The sequence below is a fragment of the Diabrotica undecimpunctata genome, chromosome 7, assembly GCF_040954645.1.
Source record: "Diabrotica undecimpunctata isolate CICGRU chromosome 7, icDiaUnde3, whole genome shotgun sequence".
Taxonomy (NCBI): domain Eukaryota; kingdom Metazoa; phylum Arthropoda; class Insecta; order Coleoptera; family Chrysomelidae; genus Diabrotica; species Diabrotica undecimpunctata.
Genome location: NC_092809.1, coordinates 80,939,349 through 80,957,412, shown reverse-complemented (window position 1 = coordinate 80,957,412; position 18,064 = coordinate 80,939,349). Strand labels below are relative to the sequence as shown.

Sequence of the window (18,064 nt, the reverse complement as noted above, 5' to 3'; positions counted from 1 at the left end):
CTCTCTCTCTCAATTGTTTCTATGGTATAATTTCACTATTTGAGAGAGTGATTCATCGTTTAAAGGCGCAGAAATGCGGAAAGCTGTATGAAAATCCAGTGACGTACACTCACTTTTATTTTAACGTTAATTATATTTTATTTTTCAAATATTAATGTTCGAAATAGGCCACAATATATTTATTTACAAGTTTTTACTGACATTTCGATCTCTATATCCAAAGACCGCTTTCAAAGATATAAATGATAGTTATATTTATTTTATTTGTTTATTATTATATATTTTTATAATCTTATATTGTTTATTTTCTTTCTTTTTCTATCTTTAAAACCGGAATAGAGATCGAAACGTCAGTGTATTAAACATGTAAATAGATATATTGTGGCTTATTTCCAACCTTCTCCCTAAAAATGCAGAATGCCACAAACAAGAAGCTATAGAAAAATAAATATATCTGTCATTTGTATGTTTGAAAACGGTCTCTTTATAGAGATCGAAGCGTCCGTAAATTAAACATTTGAATAAATATATTGTGGCTTATTCCCAACATTATTTCTAAAAATACAGAACGACAAGCGAAAAGCCATAGAAAATAAATATTACTATCATTTGTATAATTGAAAACGGTCTCTGGATATAGAGATCGAAACATCAATAAATAAACATATGAATAAATATTTTGTAGCTCATTCCCTACATTCCCCTAAAAATACAGAATGCGACAAACAAAAAGCTATAAAAAACAAGTAATTTTGCAGAAAGTTTACTGATACCAACCGGCTGTCGCGGAAGTTACGCTAAAACGTCTTTTGACGTGACCCGTCCTTAAAGAGTTACACAATGAAATTTTTTTAAAACAAATTTTAAGACAGTTTCCACACCCCCCCAGAGGTATGTCTTGTGGCGCGTTACTTTTTTTAGATGGGTGTTCGCCAAGAGCCATATTGTCTTATTAAATAAAATGAACAAAACACTTAAACAGTATAAAACAAAAAAAAAATAAAATCCTATAAAACAAAATAAAATTCTATAAAAACAAAATAAAAATAATGTTTGATGTAAGAAAACATTGTACTATTCTATTTAAACACAATCACTATACACACTTACTATGTTCTTCTCGTTTTTTTTTTCTGTTTTTGGTTTTTTTTTTATGCTGATGTTCTTATTAAACTATTAGAAAATATTATTCGCTGTCTAAATCTGAAGATGCAGTGCTTCTATCGCTGTCATTACCTTCACCACCTGGTGTAATTATAATTGGCTCTAGTAAAACTTCGATATAACTGTGAAGTTCCCACATACGATGTTCTTCTTTAATTATGTGGCCTACACATTTAGCCCATTTCTCTGGAGTTATATGGAGGATTGCTGGAATCAAAAGTTTCTTAATTTCATTTAATTTGAACGTTTTGTTATTGCGTGCTACTTCTACTTTCACTTGCGCCCAGATAAGTTCAATGGGATTAAGTTCGCAATGATAAGGTGGTAGACTAGTGGTAGAACTTTGACACCATAATCTTTTGCAGTTTCATCTACAGCATATTTAAGATATTCACTTTTCCTTAACCGTGCAATGTCAAGTAGCTCAATTTTGAGCATTGATTCTTCGTATGCAATCCCCTTTTCTGTAAGCCATTCTTGAATCCTCCCTTTCAATTTCTTTCATATTCACCTGTTTTTTTCGACTCAAATTTAAGAAAACCATCATAAAGAAACCCTGTATCACTTCCTATATGGGTGATGATTAAACGCCGTCCCTTTCCTGATGGAGCTTTTAATCCTGTAGATCAGCCTTCTATAAATGCTTCGCGTTTACTTTTGACATTTAAATCTTGCCAAACTTTTTCAACTGTATGACCTTCGTTAATCTAGGTTTCATCCAAATAACATATTTTGCGTCCAGTGCTGCGAATTTTGCGTATTGAGAAATATTTTTCAGTGTTGGAATTTCACTCCGAAAATAAAATGAATGAATTTTTCGACGTATAATATTCCTTGTCTTGTCATCCAAAACAATGCTTTTCCTACCTCTAGTTTTACCTTTTTCTTGCTTTTTATTTTCCGATGTATTTTTAAGTACCTACACGATAAATACAGCTAACGGATACTTTTGTTAAACTGCTACAACTGCTACGACCGCTTGGCTAACATTTAATACCACTTTCTGCCGACAATTCCTTCATAAACGTTTCGTATCATTACCTTCTCTTCGGACGTTAACATTTTTCGTCTCTTTTGCGGCTTTTCATTTTTTGAATCAACATCAGAATTTTGCTGTCTTCTCTTGGAACAACTCGATTTTCGTCCAACTCCAATAAAACTCAAACCAAATAATCACAGAATATAACTAAAAATTTACTATAAAACGACAAACTATAACACTCGTATTATCAATCGTCAACACGTTTTATCAATAACACAAACTTATCGCATAAAATATATTCACATAATGCAACACATGCCCTACCCTCAGAAACACCAACGTAAATGAACTATTGTTGATGGGCACTTGCTCGACAAAAACTAGTTTTACGGCTTTCTGTGGGTCGGAATTGAAACGGAGTTCTGTCGCTAATTCCAAAGTTGCCAAACGATTGAAAAATATTGTTTTAAAATATCGATTTTTATTTTATAAATTTAAATATGTAACGAAACGGAACATATAAATAAAATTTATTTAATTACAATTTTGTGCTTAATTTTTACTATTGAAAAAATCATGTTTTTTTGGTATTTTTATGACGGTAATAATCGCAGCGTGGAAGAATACAGGTTTTGTAGGACCATAATTACTACTTGTGAACAAGAATTGGCTACACTGTACGACAACTCCTGGTCAGTTTTTCTATAGAGATGCACAAATAAATATACTACTTATATATTGTGTAATTTCTTATGAGAAAACGCAAATTGCAATTGAGAAAACGGGTAGTTTTCGAGGGCCGCTGTGTACATTTAAATTTGAGGATATTTACCGTTTAAACGATGAATCACTCTCCCAAATAGTGAAATTCTACATTACATATATTACATTACCAGAGAAATCACTTGACCAGACTACGTATTAAATCTGGATTTACAGATATAGTACAGCACGCTTTCAAAATTGTTGCACAAATTGTAATGCTAATAGGGAAAATGAGCCTTTTAAAAAATGTTAAAAAATTGTGATCCATCTACTTTGCCTCAGTACAGAGGTGAATTGATTGGTGACAAAATCTGTTAAGAACACAGCATATTATAAGTATTTGACTAAACGCATATTTGCGATTCCCCAATTCTTTAATACTTAATGGATACGGATGGATATTACATATAGACAAATTCGATTTTCATTGGTTTGAGGAAGATTTTTTGCCCAAGAGAATTTCGGATGTATTGCTAAAGGTAAGCTTACCTACATGTTCTTTTTATAAATGCTGTCTTCTTTTTTTTTTAATTCATTCAATAAACACATGTAACTATTTACAGATCATACAGAGCAATCGAGTCTCGAGGAGGGTCGGAGGAAGAAAAAGAAAAAGAAAATAAATATTTTAGCTCAGATGAAGAGTTTGAAGATGAAGTACAAAATTCGGACACAGAATTAATTTAATTTATACTTTTATATATATTTATTAAAATAAATTTAATTTTTTCTATTCATATTTACAAAATTTATATTTTAGTACGTATTATCTTCTTTTAATTAATAAAGGAATATATGAGAAATCTAATAGAAATAAAATATATAACAATTACAAAAAAATCATTAAGCACAACAGCATGGGTATAGCCAGGTCACGTGATTTTGATCGAATCAATGGAGTTGCTGCGATCGAGGACGCAGAAAGCTGTCGATATAATGCTCCCTCACATCGCAGCTTACCTATTGCACTTTTCACGCACACTTAATTTTGTTGATTACTTGACAGGTAAATTTTATTATTTAAAAATACACTGTCAAAATAGCACCTTGCTTAAACCGTATTTTTTGTTTTTATTTCCAAAATAGTTTTGCAAGTACCTTGCAGAATTAAAATCACTCGCAAATCGCATAGCTTGTTTATTTTCTTTATTTTTGAATATTTCAATTTACTTTAAAAAAATTACAAGTTACCTCAAAGATATTTTTTGTAATAAAAATTTTTAGATGTTTTTAATTTAACTCTTGTTAAATGGCCGCATCCTCCAGCCAGATCTGTATTTCTGTATTAGGATAATATGGAAAAAGTATCAAAAAAAATTTCAAAATGCGTCAAATACCTACCCAAAAATGTCATTTCAGTATAGAGCACTGAGAGCTTAAAAAGGAAAGAGAGGGGACAGGTAACGTTCATTTAATAAACCTTCGAAAAGTGAAGCCAGTTTCGATGTGACCGCTATGTTTTGTGACTTTACGTTGTCCATTACTACCTCTCTCAGGGTTACCAGGTCTACTGATTTTTCAGTAGATCAACTGATTTCAACTTCAATTTACTGATTTACTGAAACACCATATCGATCTACTAAAAAATATGTAATGATAGAATCATGTTCAGAAAGTGATCATTATGTCAGTGTTCAATTATAAATTTATTTATGGATAGTCCATTCCGTCCATTCTCAATCTACTGAAGAAATAAAATATGACCTGGCAACTTTTTTGGTGCCGGTTGGTGCCAATTTAGGCTTTAGTTAATTCCATACGATTAAGCGTCCCCTCTCTTTCGTTGTCTAAGACTGAGAGCGATATCGGCCGCGGTAGTGAGTGAGACAGTGAAAAGTTAGGGCGATATCCTGTACATATCGGACTTAACTTTCGTTACAATTTATGGAATTAATGTGTTAACTTTTTTTATTGGTCGACTGTTTCACACCTAGTTCAGATTCAATGTATTAAATATGTATGCTCCGTTTTATTTTTGCTTAATATATATATATATATATATATATATATATATATATATATATATATATATACAGTGTGTCCGTAAAGTATGGAATAAATTCGATATTTCTTAAATGAAAAGCCTTTTTAAAAAAATCTAAAACACGTCGATTTTTCGATTTTTAAATTTAATGTTCTACTTCTTTTTCTTTAAGTGCCGTCTCCCCATCGGAGGTTGAAAATCATCATCACTATCTTTACTCTATCTACTGCTGCTCTGAAGAGTTCTATAGAACTGCATTTAAACCAGACCTATACTCCTTCCTCCTCTTATCTTTCCCTGTATTATCAGCCTTAGCAGTTCATATCGCTGTCCCCTCATTACGTGTCCCAGATATTGTAACTTTCTTATTTTTATTGTGTTTATTATTTCGCATTCTTTGCCCATTTCTCGCAATACTTCCGTGTTAGTTTTCTTCTGTGTCCATGCTATTCTAAGCATCCTCCTGTAACACCACATTTCAAAGTACTGTAACTTATTTATATGTTCTTGCTTTAATGTCCAGCTTTTAAGCCCATATTGCAGTATCGAAAACACGTAGCATCTCAGTGCTCTCACTCTCAGTTCTAATCTAAGGTCTTTGTTGCAGATAATTGTTTTCATTTTTACAAACGCATTTAAACGCATTTTAAAAACGAATTGTTGCCCCTGAAGATGCTCTAGGAAGCGAAAGTACTTGGGCAAGATTTAATTAATAGAACTGTGCTCGATATATGCCCTTTTTTTTCAAAGTTCATTTATTAGAGCATTCAACCTTATATCAAATTATAATTTTGTTGGTTACGCGCCTGAATAGTTCAATTGAACTGCATCCAAACCATTCACGGAGATTGTGTGGCCACGAGATTTTACGTCTTTCTACGCTTCTTCTGCATTTGATTTTATCCTGCATTATATTCCTTAGTAGTTCGTATATTTCATCTCTTATGATGTGCCCCAAGTATTCCAATTTCCTGATTTTTATGGAATTTAAAACTTCGCATTACTTTCCTAGTTGTTCGAGAACTTGTTCGTTTGTTTTGCGATCCATCCATGATATTTTCAAAATACGTCGGTAACACCACATTTCGAATGCTTCTAGGTTTTTAATGTTGGATTTTTTAAGTTTCCAAGCTTCAACCCCATACACAAGGGTAGAGAAAATATAACATCGAAGCATTATTTTTCTGAGCGATATATTGATATCGCGATTACAAAAAAGTTTTCTCATTCTATTAAAAGTTGACCGTGCAATTTCTATGCGGCATCTTATTTCTTTTGTCTGATCAGTATCTTCTGTGATTCATGCTCCAAGGTATTTGTACGAAGATATTTGTTCAATTTCTGTATTATCTAGTACTAGCTTAACTTTGATGTTTTATGCTTTTGTAATTACCATGAACTTGGTTTTCTTCAAATTTATTTTTAGTCCATAATCGTTGCAATATATATTTAGTTGTTCAGCAAGGTGTTGCAGTTCTTCTAGTCTTCCTGTCAGAAGGACGATGTCGTCAGCATATCTTATGTTATTAAGTGGCTCACCGTTTACTATAAGGCCCTCACTGATCTCGGCAAGCGCTAATTCTGAGATGGCTCCACTGTTAAAAATTGAATAACAAGGGTGATAAAATACACCCTTGGCGGACACCACAGCGAATCTGGATATCCTCGGTCAGTTCATTTTCAACTTTCACTTTTGCTGTTTGGTTTCAAAAGAGGTTACATATGATTCTAATATCTCTACTGTCTATGTTTTTATTTCATAAAATTTCTTTAAGGCGATTATGCTGCACTCTATCAAATGCCTTCTTAAAATAAATGAAACAGGCATATACTTCCTGATTTATATCTAAGCATCTCTGCGAAAGAACACTTACTGCAAACAGTGCATCTCGTGTTCCCAGTCCTTTCCTAAATCCCATTTGTGTATTACTTATGCCTTCATCTAATTTCTTATGTATTTTATTGTGAATTACTTTTAAAAACAATTTCAAGACATGACTCTTTAAGGCTATGGTGCGGTGTTCATTGCACTCCTTTGCTTCGGCTTTTTTGGGTAGCAGTATGAATGTTGATTGGAGCCATTCTTTAGTATTATACCTGTTCTATATATGGTATTGAATAGATCCAAAAGAAGATCAATAGATTCAGTATTCATAATTTTGAGTAATTCGATAGGAACTTCATCAGGCCCGGGAGATTTACCACCTTTAGCTTTGTTTGGGACTTTTTAATTTTGTATAACCAAAGGTTTAGGTCAGTTTGGCAACAATGTGTAGTTGCAACCTGTAAGACGAATGGACTCGCCCGTATGAGCAATGTACTAGGGGAGGAAGGTTGTAGTAGTAAGAAGAGAGGTTAGAATGGCGGAATACATAGCATTGTAAATTTGTTTTAGTTTTTAATAAAAAAGTTGGAAAAATCAGTTGGTGATTTAATGTTGGCAAAGAAAAAAAAAAGCCGTAAAGAAAAGTTGTAAGATCTTAGCGGCTTCATGTGGTCCTTCGAGCCGGATTAGTGCAAATAAATACAATACATTTATCGATAAAATTATCGAACCGGCATGGCGGTAGCAGTTTATGGACATTTTGGCTTAAAACGTTAGAAATTGGATGATTCTGGTGAGTCTGTTCCTTTTTAAACACATTCCTATTTGCGATCTAGAATTTCTTTAATTTGTGTTATGAAGAGTACTTGAAATAAACAATATTTAGTTTGTATGTATTTGTTTCATGATTATTGGCAGGGTTCTTATTCGTAAATTTCATTTTATTGGCAATATTTAATATAATTATTGGGTTAAATGTTGATATTGATTAATTATTGGCAAAAATATAAAGATTTCAAGTTATTTACTTTGTATTTATTGGTTTATTGGCGCACGCAAGTTCATTTTATTGGCAGTATTTAATATAATTATTGGGTTAAATATTGATATTGGTTAATTATTGGCAAAATATAAAGATTTCAGTTTATTTACTTTGTATTTATTCGTTTAATTGTCATTGGCGTACACAATTTCATTTTATTGGCAGTATTTAATATAATTATTGGGTCAAATATTGATATTGGTTAGTTATTGGCAAATATACAAAGATTTCAAGTTATTTACTTTGTATTTATTGGTTTAATTATCATTGGTGTACGTAATTTTCATCTTATGGAAAATATACAAGTATTTCAAGCTATTTACTGTGTATTTATTGGTTTAATTATTATTGACAGTATTAGCATTCGTAATTTTCATCTTGTTGGCATTATTGAAGTTACTTAATTGTAACTGTTGGGTTAAATATTGGCATTGTTGGTTAATTATTGGTACTATATAAATATTTCTATTTAATAATCATGGCGGAAGGTCGTGAAAAGAGTTAAATAGATCACGTGGCACCATTAAGGGTCAATTAACAACCTTTGAGACTTTTTTAAATAAATGTAGACTGGATAATAATCTTTTAATTGAATTGGAAAGTCGGTTAGATCGGGCAGTAGGATTATTAGATAAATTTGAAGAAGTTCTCTCAAGTATTGAAAAGTTTCATTTTTTAAAACGAGCATTACAGGGGGATCCTGAAAAAATGGTAAAAATGCGTAAAATGACCGCGGAAAATTATGACGTTGTTTGGCAACTGTTATGTGGTCGTTATGATGATAAACCTTGGTTAGTTGGGTTTCATATAGATTCATTATTAGTATTTCGGTCATTATCAAAAGAATCTGCGACAGATTTTCGGGATATGTTAGATACAATAATTGAAAGTTTGTTTGCATTGGAAAACCTAAGAAATTAGACCTAAAAAAGAGTTAGCAACTCTAGATCAGTTTAAAGATTTGTTAAGAAATAGAATAGATAGCTTAAAAAATATTGAGAGGATGAGAAAAGAAAAGAACACAGTTGATAGTAAAGGGAAACATTTTCAACCAAATTGGAAAAGTAAATTAAATAAAACATTAGTGGCAGTAGAAACAACTTCTTCTTGTTTCTATTGTAAAGAAAAACATTTTATTTATAACTGTTCTAGTTTTTTGAAATTAAACACTTACGGTAGATATAAACAAGCACAAAAATTGGGTTTATGTTTAAATTGTTTGCAAAAAACTAATCATGTTAGTAAAAATTGTCAATCTAGAAGCTGCAGGAAATGCGGGCGGAAACATAACACACTGCTGCATTACGCTACTGGAGGGGCAGATAGGGATGTCACTGGAGTAGGTTATCAGGAAGATATTGATCAGCTTTCTGCGATACAGGTCTGCGAAGAAGGTGCCACTGCCTCTGTTAATAATGGCAATCAGTCAGTAGCTGGAACATCAAATGGTATGTCATTTAGTGTCAATTCTGTCTGGTTGGAAGATGGAGCTGGGGTTCCTGGAGAGGTATTGTTATCAACTGCATTAGTTCAAATAATTGATGGAAATGGAAAAGCTTGCACATGGAGAGCACAGTTAGATTCTGGGTCCCAACCCAATCTAATAAGTGAAGAAGTAGTAAAGCGGTTAAACTTGCCTAGGAAGTCAGTAGATCTTACTTTAGCAGGAGTTGGAAGCAAGGTCGCACAAGTCAAATATAGATGCAATGGTACAGTTGAATCAATTGGGGTAGGCTTTAGGAAAACTGTATCCTTTTTAATAGTTCCACAAATTACTGAAGTAATCCCTAGTCAGAATATACCTACAACAAGGTTGAATATTCCGAAACACCTTCGATTGGCAGATCCAGGATTTCATAAACCTGGAAAGATTGATCTTCTCTTAGGAGTGGATATATTTTATGAATTATTGTGTGTTGGACAAATTCGGTTGGGTCCAAATCTTCCATTGCTTCAGAAGACAAAGTTGGGCTGGTTGGTCAATGGAAAAATGAGTTTTATTGGAAACACATCTAATATTACAAATTGTAATCTTAGTGTATTAGACATCAGTCAGCAGTTGGAAAAGTTTTGGCAAATAGAAGAGGTAGCAGATGGACAAGAGGTGCTTTCAAAGGAAGATATAGAATGTGAGCAAATCTTTCAACAAACGACAAAGAGGGCTCCTGATGAAAAATTTGTATAGTGAAAATAATGAAAAGTTACAAGAATTGTATATCAAGTTCATGCAAGACTATATTGACATGGGTCATATGTCATTATCAGATGGTTCATTGGATACTATTTCATATTACTTTTCACATCATGGGGTGATTAATGAAAATAAAGAGACTATACGGTTATGAGTGGTATTTAATGGTTCAGCCACTACTGATACAGGTGTATCTTTCAATGATTTGCAATATAATGGACCAAAAGTACAAGAAGATTTGGTTTCTATATTGTTAAGATTCAGACAGCATTATGTGGTAGTTGGTGGAGATGTCGCTAAGATGTACAGGATGATTTGGGTTGTTCCTGAGCAACGGTCCTTACAAAAAATATTTTGGAGAGCATCACCTGATGCAGACTTAAAGGAGTATACACTCAACACAGTCACATATGGAACAAAGTCAGCACTTACTTGGCAATTAGATGTTTGAAGGAGTTAGGAGTTCAGTGTGCAGAGAATAGACCTGAAGCTTCTCAAACAATTTTAAAAGATTTTTACGTAGATGACCTACTTACTGGTGCTGAATCAGCAGAGGAAGCAATAAGCTTGTGCAAGGAAGTAGATCAAGTTTTACAATGTGGAGGTATGGAGTTGAGAAAATGGATAACAAACAGTAAAGAGGTGCAGCTTGCATTGGCAAAATCAGAAGATGGTTCTGGTTCTGTTCAGATTGGAGAAAAGGATAAAAACAAGACACTGGGGTTGATGTGGGCATTTAAAGAAGACACATTGATGTTTGCAATAGATTTTTCAGCTAAAGACAATAGGCATACCAAGAAGTTTCAAGGATTTTTGATCCCTTAGGGTTGGTGGGACCCTCAGTACTTTTGGCGAAACAGTTGTTACAAAAAATGTGGCAGCAAAAACTTCAATGGGATGAGTCATTGCCTTACCATTTGGAAACAGAATGGAGAAAATTAAGGGCCGAGTTCTTAAATTTAAATAGTCTACGAATTAAAAGACATGTGCTTTGCAAGAATGCTATAACAGTGGACATTCATGGATTTGCAGACGCTTCAAAGTTGGCATATGGAGCTTGTGTTTACCTTAGAAGTATAGACCATGAGGGATTGGTAACACTAAATTTGTTGTGTTCTAAAGTGAGAGTAGCTCCATTGAAGGCACAAACAATTTCGAGACTTGAACTCTGTGCTGTATTGGTGTTGGTTAAATTAGTTGCAGTAGTTCAAGCATCTCTTACAGTAAAAATTAATAATATTTTTTATTGGACAGATTCTACAGTGGTATTGGGATGGCTTAAAACTGATGTTTGTAAATTACAAGTTTTTGTCGCAAATAGAGTTAGTCAAATTAAGGCCATTGCTAAATGTGGTGAATTTAGACATGTGAGATCAGAGCACAATCCAGCAGATCTTCTATCTAGGGATGTCTTACCGTCGAAAATTATTGGTTTACAATATTGGTGGATTGGGCCTGAATGGTTGAAATTGGAAGAGTCAGAGTGGCCAAATTTGGGTCATGAAGCACAATTGGAATTACCAGACTTGAGGTATGCAGTAGTTTCGCACATAGCTACTGAAGAAAACCCAAAGCTATTTCATTTTGAAAAATTCAGTTGCTTAAATATTTTAAGGAGAGCTGTGGCATATAGTTTTAGATATGTTAAAAAGATCAGATCAAGACATTTTGATGTAACCAGTTCACTATCTCCTTTGGAATTGGAGCACGCTATGGATGCGTTGGTATTGATATCACAAAAAGAAATTTTTGGAGCGGATATGATGACACGGGAAAATGGAAAAGCCTGGAAGAACAGTCTTCTTAATTTGAATCCTTTCTTAGATAAAGCAGGATGTCTCAGGGTGGGGGGTAGATTAAACTTGGCAAACCTACCTTATTCACAAAAACATCCTCGATTATTAAGTGCTAAACACAGGTTTACCATATTGTTATTTGAAATGGAACACAATAGGTTGCTGCATTGTGGCCCGCAGCAATTGTTAAGTACTATCAGAGAGAATTTTTGGGTATTGTGAGGACGAAACTTAGCGCGGAAAGTGTATCGCAGTTGTGTGAGATGTTTCCGATGCAAACCTATTCCTTTGGAGCAAATTATGGGAGTTTTACCAAAAGACAGAGTAGAAGTAAATCCTCCATTTTATGTAACGGGAACGGATTATGCAGGTCCTTTTCCAATGAAGACAAAACGTGGTCGTGGTTCACAAATAATTAAATGTTATATTTGTCTTTTTGTGTGTTTTACAACTAAAGCACTTCATCTAGAGGTAGTATCAGACTTAACCAGCGAAGCCTGGATAGCATGTTTTCGAAGGTTTGTCGCACGACCCGTAAATTTTAAGTGGCAAACCACTTAAAATTTATTCAGATAATGGGTCAAATTATATTGGGGCTAATACTGAATTAAAAGAATTACAAAAACTTTTGGAACAAGAATCACAAACAATTAGTAATACGTTAGGTAATAAGGGAATTCAATGGCAATTTATTCCGGCACGTGCTCCAAATTTTGGGGGTTTATGGGAAGCGGCCGTGAAATCATGTAAACATCATTTACGGAGAATTTTGGTTAACTCTCCTCTTACATACGAGGAATTTAGTACTCTTCTTGCATAGGTTGAAGCGGTTCTAAACTCCCGTCCTTTGGTCCCTCTTTCCTCTAGTCCTGACGACCTTGAGGTATTAACACCTTCCCATTTCCTTATTGGACGCAAACTCACTACAGCTCCTGATCCAAGTCTTCAAGAGATACCAGTTAATCATCTGTCTCGTTGGCAACATGTACAGATGTTACATCAACATTTTTGGAGTAGATGGTCGAGTGAGTACCTTGCTGGATTGCAACAAAGGCAAAAATGGTTGAAGAATTCCAATAATCTTCAAACTGGACAGTTGGTTATCATCAAGGAGGACAATCTGCCTCCATCCCAGTGGCGACTAGGAAGAGTGAAGGAACTGTTCTGTGGTCCAGACGGAAATGTGCGAGTGGTCATGGTCAAAACTCAACTGGGAGAATACAAACGTTCTATTTCAAAACTTTGTCCCCTCCCAGGACAATCATAGTGATTAAGTGTTTTTCATATATATAAACGTTGGTTATGTGACAATTTTCTATTTTTCAGTTTTTACATTTATAAGCTTTATGTTGAAATTGTTATTTCAATGTGGGGGAATGTTTGGGACTTTTTAATTTTGTATAACCAAAGGTTTAGGTCAGTTTGGCAACAATGTGTAGTTGCAACCTGTAAGACGAATGGACTCGCCCGTATGAGCAATGTACTAGGGGAGGAAGGTTGTAGTAGTAAGAAGAGAGGTTAGAATGGCGGAATACATAGCATTGTAAATTTGTTTTAGTTTTTAATAAAAAAGTTGGAAAAATCAGTTGGTGATTTAATGTTGGCAAAGAAAAAAAAAGCCGTAAAGAAAAGTTGGAAGTTCTTAGCGGCTTCAAGCTTGTTTCATTGCATATTCAATTTCTTCACGTATAATGTCAGACCCAGTATCTTCCTTAAATTCTTTTAGTGCTTCTGTTCTCTCTTTGTCTTCAAAAAGTTGTGCTTTATATTGTGTCCATCTCTGCATTTTTTGGTTTATATCTGTTATCTGTTATTGAACGTTACTAAAAATAATTACATTTTACCAAAAACTAGTATTCTACTTTTTTGCAATTGATAATAAATAATTTATTTTCTAAGCGCATATCTTTCAAATTATATACATTAGACCCGAGTATTATACTTTTTTGAAATCAGTTCATTTTTATCGATCTAAAAATGTCCTAAAATGCAGGGTGTTACATTTAAAAAAAGAACCTATGGCGTCATCACAAACTCAGTTTTCATACAGAGTTTGTGTGTTTTTTTTTTAGTTTTATTAAGTTAGTTTTAAATAATGAGTAAAGGTTACAGTAGATATATAATAACATCGATAATACACTACATATTGAGTTGTAAGTTATGAACTATTAACACCTGTATATCTTATAAACTCGTTTTCATCTATTGTTATTTTAGAGAACTAATGAAGCCTTAGAAATATAAGACGAAATGTCGACTCTTCCTGCTGCCAGTCGCTTCGTGTTGCTACCTTTCGCTATAACAGTAATTCCTATAGTTACTATTTGCATAAGGTTTCTGGAGACGAAGTGTTATTGCAGCTCAACCTGATCGTTTTGTAGTCGACACGCCGGTTCTCGTACTCTTGATAATTTAACTTCTAATTGGATAACTATTCTTGGGTTTCGACGTCTTCGACGATAGCAGGAAATTGGTTAAATAATAAAACTCAAAGTAGCGTGGTAGCACACCGAGCCAACAAGGTCTAACGGGGCTGGTAGTGAGAGACGACTGGATCCCCATCAAGCAAGCAATTTGATTGAACCCAGCCTGTGAGAAATGTTCACCCCTATGAATTACGTTCGGGTGTAACAATTCATTGGAGCGAGGTGTGTTAACTCGAGTAAAAACAGGAGTCACCCCACCGCGCTCCAATGCTCCAGACCATCCCTTTCCCCCCTATAGCACTCTGATGCGCGATAGGGGCACAACTATCAGCCAAATGCTCTTCATGTGGAGGTCCTGGGTAATAGAACCCCAACATGGTTTCCTAACCGATTGCAAAACTCAGGACAGCGCATTGTCGCTATGATCCTGTTATCATGATGTGGCTTATCCGCGAACTAAAATTGCTTACTTGGGCCTCAAGTCTCCGCTCTGAGCCTAGGCTCAGTTCGGCGACTTGGTGCTCAAGGGGTTGGGCCCTACGTGCCCGGATTTTGGGGTTTTTGTTAATTTTTTTGGTGGCTTGCGCTGGTTTTTTGTGATTTTTTTTGTAGATGGCCCTGAAACAAAAAATCAGAATTAGTGTAAAGTCTATACTATAACATTAAAAAATATATAAATATAAAACAATATAACAATATAGATTTTATCTTCTTTATTTATTTAATATTATTTATTAAATAATAATAGAGAAAATAAATAATATTTATTTTCTCTCTGGTGTTATTGTTTTATTCTACTATTTGTTGTTTTGGTCTTTTGTGCTTCCATCTGTGGAAAGCGTCAGACCTCATCATGTCTCTTAGTATGTGAGTGGGGTGGTTCTCTATTTCTGCGAACTTTATCCTGGCTTTTTCTCTCATCGTGTCAGTCACTTTGATTTGTTGGAGTTCTCTAAAGAGGAATCTTTCTGCAACGTATCTTGTACGTTGACTGCTTCTCTTAGGCTGTTGTTGTGTGCCGCTTGTATTTTCTTTTTTGATGTGTTGCATATATGTCCTCAAGCAAGGGATACATATGTTAGTATGGGCAGTATTATGCTATTTATTAATCTTATCTTTGTTTTTAGTTTGAGTTTACTTTTTCTCCCTGTTAGTCCTCTTATTGAAGTTCTTGCCATGTTTGCTTTTTGTACTGTAGCTTCTACGTGTTTGCTGAATGTTAAGCCTTTATCCATGATTACTCCGAGGTATTTTGCTTCGCTTTTCCACTCAATGGGATTTTCTTGCACAGTTACCTGTTCTTCTGGTTGCTGGTGCCTCTTTTTGAAAAGTACAGCCTGTGTCTTATCGGAGTTTATTGCTATTTTCCATTTTAAACTCCATTCTTCTATGTCGTCTAATGCTGTTTGTAAGTTGTTCACCGCTATGTCTACGTTTCTATGTTTGGCCGCTATCACTGTGTCGTCGGCGTAGAGGCTTAATAGTGTACCTGGTGTTCTAGGTATGTCTGCTGTGTATATTGTGTACAGTAGGGGTGACAGTACCGCTCCCTGTGGCACTCCAGCCTCCGGGTTCCCGAGCTCGGATAGGACTTGTTGCTCGGTTGCCCAAGTACGACGAGATCAGTCTTGTCATTGTTACACTGTACCCGTAACCTCTCATTTTGTATATTAGTCCTTTATGCCAGACTCTGTCGAATGCAGGGATTGCAGATGGTGTAGGGATTCATTTTGGTTGTGGAATTTCTATCTTTTTCTCCTGGGCTTCAGGTTTGGGTTGTACCAGTGTTAAAGCTGTGACTGCTTGTATAAGCGTGGACAATACTGTAGCCAGGTCTGGGGTGTGGGTATCTTCTATTAGTTGGGCGCCATGTCGTACGGTTGTAGTGTTCTCCTGGTTTTCAGGGGTTTCTGGACGATCTACGACCGCCGCTCTCGAAGAGGATCTCAAGTTTCGAGAGTCCATCTTCGTTTCAAGGAGTTAAATTTAGATACCGGCCTCTACGGGCGAGAAGTTCCGCCGAGCCTTTGTGGTAGGTGAGGGGCCACCGGCAATCAGAATTCTCTAACAGTTCGAGCTTTCTTACAGACGATATTTCTTACAATGACTTAATTTGTGTTAGAATTCTGATGCATAGTGTATACCTCAAATTCAACAGAGTTGTCGGCCTTCTCACTTCGTGTAGCCGCGTTCCCTCTCCTCGAGAGAGGCACAAGAATGCCAGCAATGTCGACTCTTTCTGCTGCCAGTCGCTTCGTGTTGCTACCTTTCGCTAACAGTAATTCCTATAGTTACTATTTGCATAAGGTTTCTGGAGACGAAGTGTTATTGCAGCTCAACCTCATCGGAAAAGCAATTACAAGTTCCCGTCGGGGCTTTCATTCGCTCTTTACCGTAACACGCCCAAATAACGATGTCGTCAGTTCGACACAATTTGAAATAGTTCTAAGACCAATGTCTTTCTATCTCAGAAAGTCGTGTTCTACTGCCAGGAAGCGTTTTGTAGTCGACACGCCGGTTCTCATACTCTTGATAATTTAAGTTCTAATTGCATAACTATTCTTGGGTTTCGACATTTTCGACGATAGCAGGATATAGGTTAAATAATAAAACTCAAAGTAGCGTGGTAGCACACCGAGCCAACAAGGTCTAACGGGGCTAGTAGTGTAAGACGACTGGATCCCGATCGGAAGATGTGCTGCTCTTTAATACACATAGTGTTTGAGCATTTGCAGGAAGCTTCCGCCGAAAGGCCAATGACAGCGCAGTTAATAACATGCGCTGTGGTTGGCCGGCCAAAGTAACAATCTTTGTCGACCTTGGCGACAAGTTGTTTCGATTTTATAAGATTTTGGAGGGCAAAAAGACACCTGTTGCCGGTCTGGATCCTGTTGTTTATTTCTTGTGATCCGTTATTGTCTTCATTTATTGTTGTTCCAAGATACTTGAATTCTCTAACACGCTCAAAGTTAAAGTCATCGATGGTGATGTTCTGACCGATTCTGTCTTTGCTTTGGTTATTGCGGCTCATATACATATTGTAGCGTGATTAAATAAAACGAGCGGTTCGAATTTATATAAATATATTTATTTATAAGTTTACAGTTCGGTACTCTCTTATCAACTAAACTTCTAACACCTCTAATTGTCTCCCGTCCGAAGGACGGGCGCTATTGACATGCCGATTCTTACGTTTTCTAGATTCGTCCTTCTAAGAATTATGACGTATCGGAGATGGGCTATTTCGTTACAATATATTTCGTCTTGTTTTCGTTGATTTGGAGCCCCATCTTCTCTGCTTGCCTCTCGAACCTCACGAAAGTCTCCTACATCCTTAGTCGTGTGTTTCCTATTAGATCGATATCGTCTGCAAATGCCAGTAGTAAGTTTGGTCCTTCTCGATGAAATACTGTATTCGGTTTTTCGATTCTTGCACTTCTGATTATGTGTTTCAGAGCTAAGTTGAAGAGTTGTGGTGAAAGTGCATCTCCCTGTTTTAGCCCATTGTCTATTTCAAATGTCTCCGAGTATTGTTGTTCAACTCTCACCTTACATTGTAACCGTTTCATACACATCCGTATGAACCTGACTAGTTTTTTTGGAAAGTCAAGTTCCTGCATCGCTGTCCACAGTCTGGCCCTGCATACTCTATCAAATGCTTGTTTAAAATCTATGAACATCTGATAAAGCTCACCATCAAACTCCCAGCATTTTTCCATTATCTTTTTTATTGTGAATATCTGGTCAATGGTAGAGCGGCCCGGTCTAAATCCGCATTGATAATCTCCAACGATTCCTTCTGTGTATGTTTTGGTTCTTTCTAGCAGGATGTTTGCAAGGATTTTGTAGGTGGTGTTTAGGAGTGTTATTCCCCGGTAGTTAGTACATT

The 18,064-nt window shown here is 35.4% G+C and overlaps 3 protein-coding genes across 3 annotated transcripts in view; all 3 read left to right on the top strand.

The window, feature by feature from the left end:
- LOC140446831 (uncharacterized) overlaps positions 1–18,064 on the top strand; it is a 70,065-nt gene that overhangs the window by 18,061 nt on the left and 33,940 nt on the right. The gene's annotated exons all lie outside the window — the stretch shown is intronic.
- On the top strand, positions 8,766–10,778 carry LOC140446489 (uncharacterized). Its single transcript, XM_072539044.1, has 3 exons — positions 8,766–9,891; positions 10,127–10,340; positions 10,397–10,778. The coding sequence occupies exons 1-3, from the start codon at positions 8,766–8,768 to the stop codon at positions 10,776–10,778; spliced, it is 1,722 nt and encodes a 573-aa protein (XP_072395145.1).
- LOC140446488 (uncharacterized) lies at positions 10,826–13,016 on the top strand. Its single transcript, XM_072539043.1, has 2 exons — positions 10,826–11,962; positions 12,570–13,016. Exons 1-2 carry the CDS (start codon positions 10,826–10,828, stop codon positions 13,014–13,016), a joined length of 1,584 nt encoding a protein of 527 aa, XP_072395144.1.